We start from the raw sequence: 16,151 nt of genomic DNA, 5'->3' as shown, positions 1-16,151 counted from the left end.
GAGCACAGATTTGAGTGTCGTTCACATCGTTGGATTCAGAATGATGAGCTCTTCGATATGAAGATGAGTTTAACAAGATTCTGACACTTCGATTTTTTAGCATAAACTTGAGCACTTGATCACCTACCCATCTTCATAGGCCAATCTAATTTAGCTTGATACATATAACATCAAGATGTTAATGCAATAACCCTAATCATAAAGTTAACTATCATATAACAATCAACAAGTTAACATATAACATAGTTATCAACAACATATAAGATAATCATCAAGCTAAATGTCATATAACAACAACAACAACAATGCATATAACAAGTTATTACCATGCATGACTATCTGACATCTGTGCATATGACCACACTGATTCACTAGCATCTACCATTCATGTAAGCACAACAACAATAAAATGACAAACATGTATATAACCCTAATGCATATAACAATCTATTAACTAACATATGTGCATGCCAAACATGCAATACATGTATGATGATATGCTCTTACCCCAAAGTCTAGTGCCGCAACCTCATTCTAATGATCTGCATCTCTTTCTATATCTCAACCAACACATTATCATCATAACATACCAACAACATCACGATGATCTAAAACGCATAGAATGACCTCATTGACAACAATCTTAACCATGACAATGCATGCATAACAACATATAAACATTGACATGCATAACAAATGCATATACAACCGACGTGCATTCATGACAAACACATCCTAACAACAAAAACATCAACTCCTACATGACAACATGATGATAACAATGACCATCACCATGCATACATTATAAGCACATATACAATCTACATGCATGCATGAAAATCCACATTACGCCCATCCATTTCAAGTGTTGAACCATGCTCTGATTTCACTCTGTAACACCTTCCTCCCACATCTACCTAAGTAACCGACCAACGGGGGTAAACAGGTGACGAAGAGTTACTATGATATGATTCAACTCCCCATGTGTCAGTTAAGGAAGTGGAACCGATGAAACACACTACATAGACCTTCCAGACATACTGTAGAACCCCCAGGAGCCATCCAAACATCTCAAGTGATCAGCCCCCGAGACAAACTGACCTTTTACTGCATTAATCCCCCAGTCGCTCACATGGCATGGGCATGAGTGTGACTGGGACCCTCTAGTCGCTCCCACAAAATGGGTATGCCTGTGACTCGAGACTTTCCCAAGCAGTTCTGTGCTTGTGACTCCAAATTTTGTGCCACTTTTTCAGGCCCAAGGCTTAGGCCACTGCCCAAAACTCTATAATGATAAAAATGTAATTACTTGAATACGGACTTGACTAGACCCCTACTAGCCATGATAGACATTTTGTCAAACATGTCACAAAGATTCAATCTACAGGTTTAAACAATAGATCTGAGCATAAGGGTCTCATACTTATTTGAGAATCACTAAGAAGCATTGATGCCTCATCACAATAACTGCATTACCATATATTAAGCCATATGTTCATTGTACATTCAATGATTAACCAAAATATGATGAGAGCCATACATTTCACTATCATAAAACTCATTCATAACCAACATATAACCAACAGAAATATCAGGGATATAAAAACCATATAAGCTACATATAAACAAGTATATTTACCCATAAAATACCAAGGAGAAAGAGAGTTCTTATTGATGATTGCATAGGTTGACCATGTATGAGACTTCCACGAACCACCCGACCATAGACTAGGTTGAACCAAATATTTCTTTCATCCAGTCACCCCCGTGCCATATTCCAAGCATGAATGTGGGATCTCATAAAACAAATAAATCAAAACCATCCAGGGCTTCCAGAGGCCAAACCACCTTAACCCTTAACCATTGATTCCTCCTCATGGCTGGACATCACTAACCATCACGAGATTGGTCTCTACCCAAGTTGTCCAAAGCTCTAGAGCGTTTGCTCCAACCCAGCTTCCAGGACTAGTAACTCAACCCACGTCTGCCACCAAGATTCCATAGCGTTTGTCCAACCAATGCTTCTAGGACTAGTAACTCAACCCACAACTGCTGTCGAGCTTCCAGAGCGTTTGTCCAACCAAGGCTTCCAGGACTAGTAACTCAATCCACCAAGGGCTTCCAGAGCATTTGTCCAATTAAGGCTTCCATAACTAGTAACTCAACCCAAGTTGTTACAAAGATTCTAGAGCATTTGTCCAACCAAGGCTTCCCAGACTAGTAACTCAACCCAAGTTGTTACAAGACTTCTAGAGTGTTTGTCCAATGAAGGCTTCCATGAACTAATAACTCAACACACATCCATAAGGAACATGAGCACTAAGCATAAACAAAGGTGTTAACCCACAACACCATGGCTATCCAGGAAATGGCAAGGATAGACAAAACCACTATCAATCCAGGAAATCCTCCATGTCAATGACAAATCATAACCAAGAAACCACATGCATGTGCCATGCATGCCACAACTAGCAAGGAAATCATACATGCAACTCGGTAATTACAAAGAAAATCTATTATAGTCGCTGATCCCGATGTCCTCTTGTGCTTTCTCGCTTTTCCTTTGCCTTCTTGTTCCAAATCCAAAGTATGCCACACTCCTCCAAGAGTGCTCCAAGAAAACTCCAAGTGTCCAAGAGTATGAGAGGGAGAGACTAGAATGAGAGCTCCACCAAAACCTTGTCGAAAACTTGCCCACTGATCTTCATAAGCTTTTTTATTAATGAGGCCTTTAATTTCTTCAATTTTCCATTATTTTCCTTCATTTTGCTCCTCACATGCAACCTGTGACTTTTCACCTTCCTTTTCTCCTATTTTCCATTATTTTCATAAATAAAATGCCAATTAATGCCTCATGCATTTCCAAAGTTTTTGCCATTGCCTTTGCCAATTTCCTTTATCCATAATAAACCAAATGAACACCCACTAGGCTGTTTTGCCCACCATCTAGCTTGGAATACGTGTCCCATGATCGTGGTCTTATATATTTTACATGGATTTTTAAATAGGGCTATTACATATTGCAAATAATGATAAGGAAACCACAACTTGTATAGACTATAACAAACAATAAATACTAACAAAAATCAATATAGAAAAATAGGCATAAATGTGCCCAAAGCCTCATCTATCAGGGAAAATTCTTTCAAATGATCCATCACTATACTATCTAGACAACCAGTTCTGGGTTCATTGCCAACTTATCAAGACAAGCAACCTCTAAATAAGTACTCATGTTTCCTCTCCAACTAACCAAAACAAAACTCTATATATATCACATGCACAGTTTCTTCCTACATTTAGTTGTAGCCTGCCACACCTCAATTTTTTAGTTCACAACATCAAAATATAGATCATTGTCTCCACTCCTTACACCCTAAGATAATTGATTCACAGAAACCTAATTCAACAAAATAATTCATTGCAACTCATGCTCATACCCAAGTCCCTAAAATCACAATTGGTTGAAAGTTAATTCAATAAAAGCTTTCAACTCCATTTATCTCACACATAAAGCCTCAAAATTCATCAATGAATGAAAACAATTCAACAAAGGCCTTCAATACCACTCCTAGTCATACAATAGACCTTTGAATAATCAATCAAAAAACCCGATTTAGCAAAAAACATAGTTACTAATCAAACAACAACTATTTCCTCAAAACGGGTACTCGAGCTCAAAAATCCCCAAAAAACATGAAAAAACACCTTGAAATCGAAAAGTGTTGATGCCAGAATAATGTTTTTTGTTTTGTTTTTTTTAGAGTAAATTTTCAATATTTAAAAAAAATAACAATAAAAAACAATAAAAGCCTAACAATAAAAAACAATAAAAGCCATTTTGTTTGGTGCAAAAAATATCTCGAAATCGAAAAGTGTTGATGACGAAATATTTTTATTTTTTATTTTTTTTGTAAGGGTAAATTTTCAACATTTTTTAATAATGATGTTAAAAGCAAAATATCATGACTCTTAAAATCTTTAAATTTCCAATGATTTTCAAGCATGACATTAACGATAAAATATCACGTCCTTGAAAACCCTTAAAATTCCAACAATTTTTAGGCATGATATTAAATTTAAAATATCACTTCTTTGAAAAACCTTAAAATTCCAACAATTTTCAAGCATGGTGCTAAGAAAAATCTTTATAACTGTTTTCAACCATAACATTAAAGATAAAATATAGCGACTTAAAAAACATTAAAATCTTGACAATTTTTCAACCATGGAATTAAAACCAAAGATTATGACTACAAAACAATCTTAAATTTTCAAAATATTTCAAGCATGACATTATGAATTTTTTTATGACTAAACAAACTTTAAAAATGAACACCTGAATGAAAGAGTTATTATACCAAAAGTATTTTTTTAAATGCTAAATGTATAGCGATTTTGAAATCTTAGCCTAAGACAACTTGATGCATTGCGATTTTTTTTTTTTTTTTTTTAAATCAACTATCAAATTGACATGCAGTGTAGGTGAGCTCAACCCATTATAACGAAAACTTAAAGACCAACCATGAAATTAACACATTGTGGGGCATACTTTATTCATTATAACAAAAAATTTAAAATCAACTATCAAGTTGCACATAATGAAATCGGGTTGCTAGACAAGCATCGACACATACCCTACAATATATATATATATATATATAAGAAAGAAAAATACATAAGAAAACAAAAATTAAAAAAAAAACATGACCAAAAAAATCAAATATAAAAATTATATAAAAATGCAAATATTCAAATATTGAAAAAAAACAATTAAAAAAACACAAAAATTCAAATGTTGAAAAAACATAAAAATAAAAAATAATAACAAGTAATAAAACATAAAAAACAAACAAAAATATCAAATATAAAAAACATATGGTAATGACATAAAAATAAATAAATTATTAAATGTAAAATTTTTTTACCATACCATGTAAAATTAAAAAAGAAGAAGAGTAAAATAAAATAAAAACCAAATAAAAAAAAAAAGTAAAAAAAAAAATACAAAAAAAAATACAACATTAAAAAAAATTAAAAACTTAAAAAAAAAATTCCCCAGTGACCTCGAGGCCCAACTGGCCAAGGGGCAAGGGGACGATTCATGACAAAAAAAATTTAAATTTCATAAAATATATATATAAACAAAAACAAAAAAACTATAAAATGTAAAAAAAAATAAAATTAACTTGTAAAAATGAAAAATTTAAATAAAAAATAAAATTTAAATTAAAAAAAAAATCACAACAATTTAAATTTAAATTATAAAAAATATTTAAATTATAATTATAATTATAATTATAATTATATATATATATATATATATACATTTTTTTAAATTAAAAAAAAAAAACTAAAATTAAAATTAAAAAAATAAAAAAAGAATTAAAAAAAAATCCTAATCGTGTGATTAATCCAAAAGACTTTCTTCTAATTAAAAAAACAATTAAAAAGAAATTAAAAAAAACAATATAAAAATAAAAATAAAAAACAATTAAAAAATATCGCAAACCCCGTGCTCCCTAACCATCCTCCCTTCCCCTCTCCTCACCACCTTCCATCCACACCCTCGACCCTCCTCTCCCCTCTCCCCTAGCCACCTTCGGTCCTCCCCTCCTCCACCTCTCCCCACCTTCGGGCCTCCCCGTCCTTCCCCCCGCCTTGCCACCACGCACCCGCCTCTCCACTCCACCCGGGTTCCCAGCCTATGATAAGGGGGGGAGAGCGAGAGGGAGGGCTGAGGGGGGTGAGGGAGGGCCTAGGGGTAGGGGTCAGGTGGGGGAGGTGGCTGAGGGAGGGGGTGGAGCAGGGCTGAGGGGGTTGAGGGAGAGGCGAGGGCTGGGGGTCAGGTGGGGGAGGTTGGTGAGGGAGGGAGTGGATGAGGGAGGCGAGCAGCGAGGAGGGGTATTTTTAAATTGTTTTTTTAATGGTTTATTTTTAATTGATTTTTTTAATGGTTTATTTTTAGTTGTTTTTTTAATGGTTTATTTTTAGTTGTTTTTTTTAATTGTTTTTATTTTTAAATTGTTTTGAAATTTTTTAATGTTTTTTGTTTTTTGATGTTATTTCTTTATTTTTATAATTTTAATTTAAAAAAATAATTCTTAAATTTTATTTTATATTTTGTTTATTTAAAATATTTAATTTAAATATTTTTATTTTTTATAATTTTTTTCTTAATTTATTTTTTTGGTAATTATTTTAAGTTTTTTTTTTTTTTTTAAAGATTTTTTGTGTGGATCAATTTGTTTTTCTTTAAATTGTAAATTTTATATGAAAAAACCAATATTTAAAAAAAATTATCCACACTTAATTGATTAGAAAATTTAAAGTGTAAAAATTAAGCCCTTTAAACAAAAAGAGTTGATGCTCATGAGCACTTTTCAAAATCAAGATGAAAATCACCAACAAAAAAATGTTCATACTTGATACATAAAAAAATTTAAAGTGTCAAAATAAGCCCTCTAAAAAATGTGTTGATGTTGTAACACTTTTCAAAATTAACATGAAAATCACTAACATTTAAAAAAAATGTTCACACTTGATACATAAAAAAAAATATTTAAAATGACAAAAATATGCAAAAAAAAATGTGTATTCCAAAATCACCATTTTTCAAAATCAAGTAATTTTTTTGCTACCTCAAAAAAACGGGTACTAAGTCATTTTCTCGTTTGATCGGTAACTATGTTAAAACCCAAACCTCATTGAAAACAAACTTGTAGCTTAAAGGAAAGACATTGATGGAGGGCATCTTTAAATATGAAAATCATGAGCAGGGAACAAAAACCATCCTAGGGACACTTTTCTTTGGGTGAAATTAACAATATGGCTAGTTCATGATAAGGGTTGAGATTATGGAAAAACAATCTACATTGCCACTTACGACTATCCCAACGGCAGCTACACCCCTAGTGTTTGCAACACCCAAAACAAGGGGATTGCCCAAACATAGATCTAGACCCTCCATGACTTTAAAAGCACTGGAATTTGACTAAATGCCAAATCGACACCTTCAAATTTGCAACAATTAAATAGAGATACTAGGAAAATACACATGGAAAGCCTCAAACTTTGAATTACACGAGGGTAACAATGCCATATTAGAAAACAACCCTCTACTTTAAATGCTTCAACTTCAATGCTTAATTATGCAGATAAACATGGTCTATTTTAATATAGGGCTTTCCATTATTTCAAAAGTAAAAATATGGATTATCTGTATTTAATAATCATTGAATATTCTTCCTAGTATACACAATCTAACAGATGCTATCAAAAGTTCTCGAACTGTTTTTCCATTTCAAACCAAGATTAAAGATTTTCATAACAATTTCCGTTTCAAATGAGGCCTACGAAGGTAGCTGCTCCATTTCCTTTTTTCGAATAGAGGCCTATAGGTAGTCGTTGTGTTTTTGTTTTCGAACCAAAATCTGTAGGCAACTATTGCATTTTCGTTTTCGAATCGAGGGCTGTAGGCAGTTGCCGCATAAAACCTGTTAAGAAAAGGGTTTCCAAACCTAAGAGTAATGTTATCATTTTTTTAGATATAACACGATTACATCTACAAAGATGCGATAAACAATAGTTTTAAACAAACAACAATTTTAAAACTTAAAATGTAATAATCCACACACCAATGTTACTTCTAAAATAAAGTTTTAAATAAAACAAAATTTAAATATAAAAAAGTAATAATCCTTGCCCATAACTTATTCATTCAATTTGTAATTGTTTGATTTATTATAATAATAATTATTAATATTTACAGATATTACCAACCATTTAATTTATATAATTACATTATTCTATCCACATCTAACTATTTACAATACCATATACATTAAAGTTAATAACAAATCCACTTACAATGCCATATATATTCACACTAATAACCATTTCACATGACACATCTAAATTATTCCTTATTTCGTAATGAAATATATATATATATGGTTGGCCTTAAAAGTGATATAACTAAAAAATTAATAATTATTTAATTAAAACCCCACGACCATAAGAATTTAATAATTATTTCGTCGAAACCTTAGCGACCATAAGCTATATTGGCAAGTCTTTTTCTGTCCAGCAACCACTGACGCCCAAAACTCGATCGCAGGTACTGATGAAAAGTAAAAATAATATTTGTCTCCATAGCAAAATTGTTGGAACAACATTCTCAACGGTATTAACACAATTCTGAATAAACAATAAATATCCCATCTCGGAGTTCTGTAGTCCATTTTGTTCTGTGATGGATACCTAGTAAGGTTGCAAGGATTGAGAGAATTCAATGGTATATACGGAACGCTGTGTTACCGACCCATTTGGGAAAACATGATCTCCCTTCAGCAATGGCATGCGTTACCACCTCAGGGATCCAGGCTGAACAAGACATTCCGAAGCTCCTTCGTTGGCCCTTCTACTTTGTATTTGCAACGCTTCACATCGACTAATGGTCGAATCAAGGTATGCTTTTCATAATTTTTTTTTTCGTTAGAGTTCTAATATATTTTATTCATTTGTTTGTGTTTACAGTACCAGAACTGTTTTTAATTGATACCTATCATTCCATTATTCTTGAATCAATAAGGATTGGCCCAAGATCAAAACTGTGCAATGCCGATCAGAACTGTCACATGATGCCCCATTGGCCATAGCGATTGGAACTTGTGTTCTGAACTCTATTGTCTTCCCTGTTCGGGATAAGAGTAACGATGAAGATGGGGAAAGCATGGAAGATGTGAGATATGCAGCCATGGGCATTATAAGCTTTATTCCCCTTTTCAATTGGCTGGTAACCATATTTTCTTTCTCAAAAAACAAAACATATGTTTTTAGTTAATTTTGAGTTATAAATGGCCTGGTGTCAGGAACACCCATATGGGTTTCACACACTCCACACACATATCAAAACCTACATGGATGTGTCTCAAACCCATACGAGTATATGTATATGTTTACGTCAAACTCATATGGCTTTCAGGTACACCCATATGGGTATTATATAAGGGTGTAATGGTACCAACTGTTTCAGCATGCTTCCAAATAGGTCACAGGGTTTGTTTCAACATGCTTCCAAATAAGTCAAACATATATGCTGAAACAAACCCTATGACCATTTTGGAAGCATGCTGAAATAGTTGGTGCCGTTACACCCTTATATAAAACCCATATGGGTGTACCCGAAAACCATATGTATATATGCCCATAGGCACGCCAATATGGGTTTATATAATGGTGTAATGGCTCCAACTGTGTCAACATGTTTCAAATTCAGATATCCTTAGTAATTGCAAGAATTTATTTGACATAAAATTACATGCTTAGGTTATGAGTGATTTTGTTATGTTTTATTTTACATGCAGAGTTGGGTGTTCGCCTGGCTCGATACGGGCAGACAACGGTATCTGGTCTATGCTATTGTCTATTTATCTCCTTACATAAGGTTAGTTTTCTGTTGACTTTGTTGTTGTAAAGTTTAAGTGTTCTTTCCAAAACAGGTGGTGTTTCCCCTATAACTGGTTTCTAGGGTGTATTTCCATTGTTCGTCCTGTTAAAACATATCTCGGCTCTCAATGATGGCTGCTTTGCACTGGCAGATAAATAATGGAAGCTATTTATTATTTTCCTGTTTGTTTTGATTCTTCGCACTGGGTTTAGGAAAGGTTTTGATTTAAAAACTGGAACAGGTTTTCGAACCAGTCACTTATCTAACTGGGATTCTAACCGGAACTGAATGAAACTGGATTCAATGGACCAGACTTGAAAAAAATACATAAAATAATTAATTTTTAATGAAAAAAATTATTTTTAAGATTTCAAACCATAATTCCAAACCAGTAGAGACAAAATATGCAAAGTTTGCTCATCCATATACCATGTAAGGGTTAATATATTAACATGACATAGAGTGCAATACATATCAAAAACAAAAATCAACGAAACTCCAAGTGGCCTCCAGAGTCCAAAAACAATGCTACAACTTACAAGTTATTGGGCCAATGGCCTACTGCAAATCACTATCAACATGATCACTCATCAAACTTATCTCCAATTCACCAATACTAGAAATGGGATCATCAGCAAGAGCTACATAAACATCATCTTGCTGAAAGTCTTCAAACTTAATATGGTAGAAATTGAAAAAGCTTAACATGCCTAACCAATGATTTTGGTTTGAGTAAGGGTTCATCTCCAAAACCTTATAATATGGTAGAAAAAGCTTAGCATGCCTAACCAATTATTTTGCTTTGAGTGAAGGGCACATTTTTGTTAAGGCCATGGTAGAAGAATTCAACAATTAATACCACCAACATCAATGGAGTTCAACAATCAATACCGCCGACATTAAGATACATAAGGGCTTCATGCTCTTGATCAAATGCCAATCCCATACCCTCACACATGACAAAATCAAATGGAAACATTGCAATACCCTTGATCCAGGTGGATATTGGTGGCCACCCTCTTATTCCACTTGGACTCCCACCATTGTTTCTTTCAGTTTTTTAGTTTTCTTATTTGTAGCACAATTTACTATTTTTGGCAGTTTTTTAGGGCCTGAAGTGCCGGAGCCGTTTTGAGGCCCTAAACAACGTTTTTTGGGAAAATAGAGAGCAACATGGTTCGTAGATCGATGTTGCTCAATCAAAAGTTGTAGTCCTCGGATAGATCTTTATAACGAGGTATTGTGCGCGTCAAACAGAGATCGTATGCCAAAGTTACGACTCCGGGAAGTTGATGTACCAATTTACCCAAACAGGGCCCATAGTTTGGCGCTTCATCTCTTAGGGTTAGGTTTTCGGATGTTTAGGGTTTTCCATTGTTTCTCAACAATAAATAGGCCTTTGAGCCTCATTGTAACATAGTTCAGAGGCATGTAGCCACCACATCTCGTCTCAGAGATAAGCTACAATCGCCTGAGCTAGTTTATTTCCATTCTGTTTGTAAGCATATTTCAGTATTTTACATTAATGAAATGAAGTACTATTTCTGCTGCATCTATGTATTTATGGTTATCTTTGTAATTTGCTGCATTCCTATCCAAATCCAGATTAGTGGTATCAGAGCGGTCTGCTCTTTCTCTATTTTTCTTTGCATGTCCCCAACGAGGTTGGGATATAAGGAGTTAGGGCTTGAACTGGTCAAACCTTTGCAAGACCAACCTTGCAAATCCCGACGGCTTTCACGACTTTCCATGGCGGATGAAAAGAAAGACGAAGGGGTAGGAGATCCTATCAAAATCTTGTTCGAAGAAGCCCTTGAGCGACAAAGGAACACGATGATGGACAACTTTGCCCAGATCCTTCAGCGGCTACCCATGGGCAACACATCTACTTCCAGCAGCTACTCTGGAAACGCCACACCCTTTAAGGTACAAGCTAACTTTGAAATCCCCATATTTGAGGGTCAGATAGATGCAGATGTTATAGAAAAATCGTTAAATCTGCTAGAAGGGTATTTCTTTGTTCATGATTTTTCCAGTGGGGAAAAGATTACTTTCGCTCTTCTCAAAGCAGCCCCCCACGTCAAGGATTGGTGGGAAACCTACTGTGAGCATAAGGATGAAAGTACAAACTCACTGTTTTAAGCCGCTCCCACTTGGAATTCGTTCCGGTATGCCATCAAGGAGCAGTACTACCTTGTCAGGAGCTATGACGACAAATACATAAAGTGGACCACGCTACGGCAGGGAAGGGACCAAGATGTGTCGAAGTTCACCAATGTTTTTCATACCTTGCGCATGAAGTTAGGCATCAAGGATTCTGAGAAACATTTGGTACTCAAGTACCGCGACTACCTACATAGATACATCTAGGACGAGATGGAGTTCCTGGACATCTCCTCGCTCGACACGACATACTGATACGTTGTCAAGATCGAGCAGAAGTTTAAACAGAAGAAGCGAGACTTTGGATCCACGAATCCGAAGCAAGGGAAAGGCTTCCCCAAACCGCAAAACCAAGGACAAAGCCAAGACGGTGTGACCCAAGACAACCCGTCGAAGCCACAAGAAAAGAACAACACCACGAAGTCAAAGAAGGACACAGGAAAGTGGTGCGAGTTCCATGAGAGCCCCACTCACAACATAAGTGAGTGTCGGACCAAGCAGTGCTTAGCGGCCGAGTTGAAGGCTTTAGAATCAGATGCATGTACCAACCCTGAGTCAGAACCTGACAAGAGGAATGACAAAGGGAAGCAGATCATTGATGCGGAGCCCAACACCACTTTTGCCACTATGAAGATCCAAAAGAAGGAACCCGAAGATCCAGAGGAGGGGGAGCGTCTTTTCTACTCACAAATGTGGGTGAAGGGTTCTCCGCTGCAATTCATTGTTGACAGTGGGAGCCAAAAGAACCTCATTTTAGCGGAGGTCGTGAAGCGGTTGGGCCTACCGACTACACCACCCCCACAGTCGTACAATATCAGGTGGCTTCACCAAGGACGAGATCTCCGAGTTCGACATCAGTGCTACCTTCTGTACAGCATCAAGCCCTTCACAGATGAGGTATTGTGTGATGTTGCTCCTCTTGTGATATTTGTGATGTATTATTAGGCCAACCATACTTGTGGAAGCGAAATGCTGTGTATGAGTCAAGGCCTCGCGCTGTTATTGTTACTTTGGGAAATAAGTTGTACAGGATACCGGAGGTAGCACCGCCTATCGCCACCTCTTTTATCTCTGCTAAGAAATCCAGTAAGATCATCTCCCAGACTAGGAAATTCATTTTCTTTTTGGTTCGCTCTCAAAGTGTTAAAACTGGCAACTAGGGCCAAACTCCATGTGGGTCATCTTATTTATGGCAGCTGTTATTTTTCGTTGATTCCTCTCCAAGTTTCTGGCCAAGTTCCTCGCTGCAAAGTTGAGACCCTTGGTCGGGCAGACTGAGTCCTTCGTTAAAGACTCAGCTTCTTTTATTGAGGATCTTAAGAAAATTAATCTTGAACCCGAGGACATTTTGGTAAGTTTCGACGTGGTCTCTCTTTATACTTGCATTCCTATCAATGAGGCCATGAAGGTAATTAATAAGCTAACTGACCCTGATACGGCTAAGTTAGTTGAGCTTTGCCTTACCTCTACCTTTTTCAGCTTCGAGGGAGAATTCTATGAGCAGACTTGCGGAGTTGCCATGGGCTCCCCCTTGTCCCCTGTCGTCGCTAATCTCTTCATGGAGGAGTTTGAGTCTAAGGCTTTGGCCTCCTCTCGTCTCTTACCAAAGCTTTGGAAAAGATTCGTTGATGACACTGGTGTTGTCTGGTCTCATGGTCCTGACGAGCTGGATCGTTTCTTCAGTCACCTCAATAACCAATCCGCCGCCATTAAATTCACGATGGAAAAAGAAGATAATGGTTGTCTTCCGTTCTTGGATGTTCTCATCTCTAAGAAGGTGGATGGTTCCTTTTCTCATCAGGTGTATAGAAAGAAGACGCATACTGAGCAATACTTGCATGCTTCTTCGCATCATTTCCCCGCTCAGAAGTTAGGGGTTCTTAGCACGCTTGCCACCCGTGCTGTTAGAATTTCGGATAAGGAGAGCCTGGAAACGGAGAAGGCTCACCTCCTAGAAGTCTTTGAGAAGAATGGTTACAATAGGCACCTCGGTCAAAAAGCCTTCCTCAGGGCCAAGAAGGAGCCTTCAATCCGAAGGGTTCCTAATGATCATAGCATGGGTGTGAACCTTCCTTACATCCAAGGAACCACGGACAGGATTGCGAGGATTCTGAGGAAGTATGATGTGCCCGCAACTTTTAGACCTCTCAATACTATCCGTGGATCCCTCAGGTCTGTGAAAGACCCGATTGACCCTAAGGACATGAAGGGCGTCTATGTCATTCCGTGTTCCTGTGGGACCCCTTATATTGGTGAGACTGGTCGCTCTATCAATCAGCGGATTAGCGAGCATTCGGCTGACTTAAGACATGGGAGGACCAAGTCCTCAGCCCTGGCTGAGCATGCGGGAAAGACTATGCATCATGTATGTATAGAGGAGGCTCAAGTCATTGCCAAAATTGCGCAGTTTCACCATCGCAAATTTAGAGAGGCCCTGGAGATTGAGAAAAGGCCGAACAATCTTAATAGGGATGATGGCTGGAAGATTAGCAGTTGCTGGGTCCCAGCCTTGTCTTCCTAGCCTCCTCATTCCCTTTTTGTTAGGTCTTAGGGTTTTTGTCTGCCCCCTCCTTTAATTTTTCTTTTGGCAGTTTTGTCCTATTATTATGGAGTATTTGAGTCATTAATAAGTTATGAATTAATTTCGGGCTAATTATTGTATTAACCTTAACCTGTTTATGATACTATTGGGCATATTTGATTAGATTTGTTTTTTCCATAATTTCATTATTTATACATTTCTAATTATGTCTATTATAACCTTAGAATTGAGTTTCCCTTTAACTAATGTCTAAAAAACCCCTTTTTAAACCTTAATGACATAGTTAACTTTAATATTTTTTGGAATAAATAAATATTGAATAAATGTTGATTATTAATAAAAATTTGACCATTAGGATAAATTATGATATACCAATAATATTAGTTATAGTAATAAACATGGACTTTATCAACCCTAAATTATGGTATTTATCTTGTAAGTAATAATATATTTACCTAAGGTCTTAGTTACCTTTAATATTTTATTGAATTTAATAAATATTGAACTAATATTGATTATTTGACCATTAGGTTTAAAGGATAAATTATGATATACCAATAATATTAGTTATACTATTATTAATAAACTTGGCTTTAACAACCCTAAATTATGGTATGTACCTATTGTAACTAAATTCTAGGAATAATATTGATTTAACAATTTGTTTGGAATTATAGATTATTAAGTAGATATAGATTATTTAATAAACATATATTATTTTATATAACTTATTATCTTAATGGACCATTATATTTAAATAATAAATATGATATATTCTAGAAAACAAAATAATGAAGATCTAACTTACCAAGGACCATTAAATAATTATTACACAATTAACTAGTGTAACTAAATTCTAAAAATAATAGTGATTGATTACCTTTTACTTGTATTTAAATTATATTGGAATAATATTAAAATAGATTATTTAATATATATTATGAGATATAATTTATTAATGACCATTATAATTAAAATATTAATATTATACTATGAATTCTCTTATTATTTGAGATAATAATAATAATTTATCTATTTTTAATTAACAAATGAATTCCTTTTTTTACCTATTTCGAGAAATATTAATTAACTATTTTAGGGGTTTGACCAGGATCATTAGGTCAAAATTAGCCGTTAGCATTATAGCTGTTGGAGTCTCTGCACACTCTATTTAATCAAGCTAAGCCGGATTGGTTCTTCAACTTGTCCTGACGATGAACCACACTAGTTGGTTCGAAACGCGTCGACAAAAGATTGGTTATGTGATTTTGCCGAAGATTATCTAAACAACGATTCCTCTCGTCGAGAGGTGTAGGATTGATCTAATGATCATCCAATTCCGACAAGTATTTATGGAGATATGAATTTATTTGTATTTACTTGACAAATTGTCAAGGTCGGCCAACAGCTAAATGTGTGGCACACATGCTCAACGTTTCATATAAATACAAGATAGGTTGAGGCATTATTCACTCATCTCATCTCTCACATTCTTCTCTCCTTATATGATTGGGTTTACACACAAGGAGCAACTCACACGTGGGAAGAAGGAGGACACAAAAGGACAAGGAAGGAGGATGCAAATTTGAGGACGCAGGGCTGCAGATGTATCTTTGACCAGCGTTGACTAGTGTGGGCATTTCTGGAGTGCAGTTTTGGTGTGGCTGTCTCTCCTAGGCAGGCCGCAGATTTTGGCACGCAAACTGAGGCATTATGACCTCTGGTTTGACCAGCATTGACTGCCCTAGTTTGTGGTAGCAGGTTGACTTCAGTTGACTGCATTTGACTGGGTTTTTCAGATTGTCTATGGGCTGCCTCTTCTTGCTGTTGGAAGCCTAGTAGACTGGGATATTGACCAAGCTGATTGGAGGTCAATACTATCTTGTTTTGACCAGCTTTGACTTTGCTGGTTAGGGTTTGCTGCTGCTGTTATAAAATTACAGATTTATGTATTTGTACTATTTCTCTTTGTTGAACTATTGAAGATTATAGAAG

The 16,151-nt window shown here is 35.7% G+C and overlaps 1 protein-coding gene across 1 annotated transcript in view; it reads left to right on the top strand.

Moving 5' to 3' along the window:
• The first annotated feature begins 8,064 nt into the window (after positions 1-8,064).
• LOC149214753 (zinc finger matrin-type protein) overlaps positions 8,065-16,151 on the top strand; it is a 209,884-nt gene continuing 201,797 nt past the window's right edge. The window contains exons 1-3 of the mRNA XM_089392387.1: positions 8,065-8,469; positions 8,594-8,797; positions 9,369-9,448. Coding sequence (XP_089248513.1) covers positions 8,338-8,469; positions 8,594-8,797; positions 9,369-9,448 — 416 coding nt within the window. The 5' untranslated portion in view covers positions 8,065-8,337. The remainder of the gene's footprint in view (positions 8,470-8,593; positions 8,798-9,368; positions 9,449-16,151) is intronic.

Source organism: Pinus tabuliformis, chromosome 1_1 (assembly GCF_031772625.1).
Source record: "Pinus tabuliformis cultivar Carrire ecotype Pingquan chromosome 1_1, CPIR1, whole genome shotgun sequence".
Taxonomy (NCBI): domain Eukaryota; kingdom Viridiplantae; phylum Streptophyta; class Pinopsida; order Pinales; family Pinaceae; genus Pinus; species Pinus tabuliformis.
This window is presented reverse-complemented; position numbering and strand designations above follow the sequence as displayed.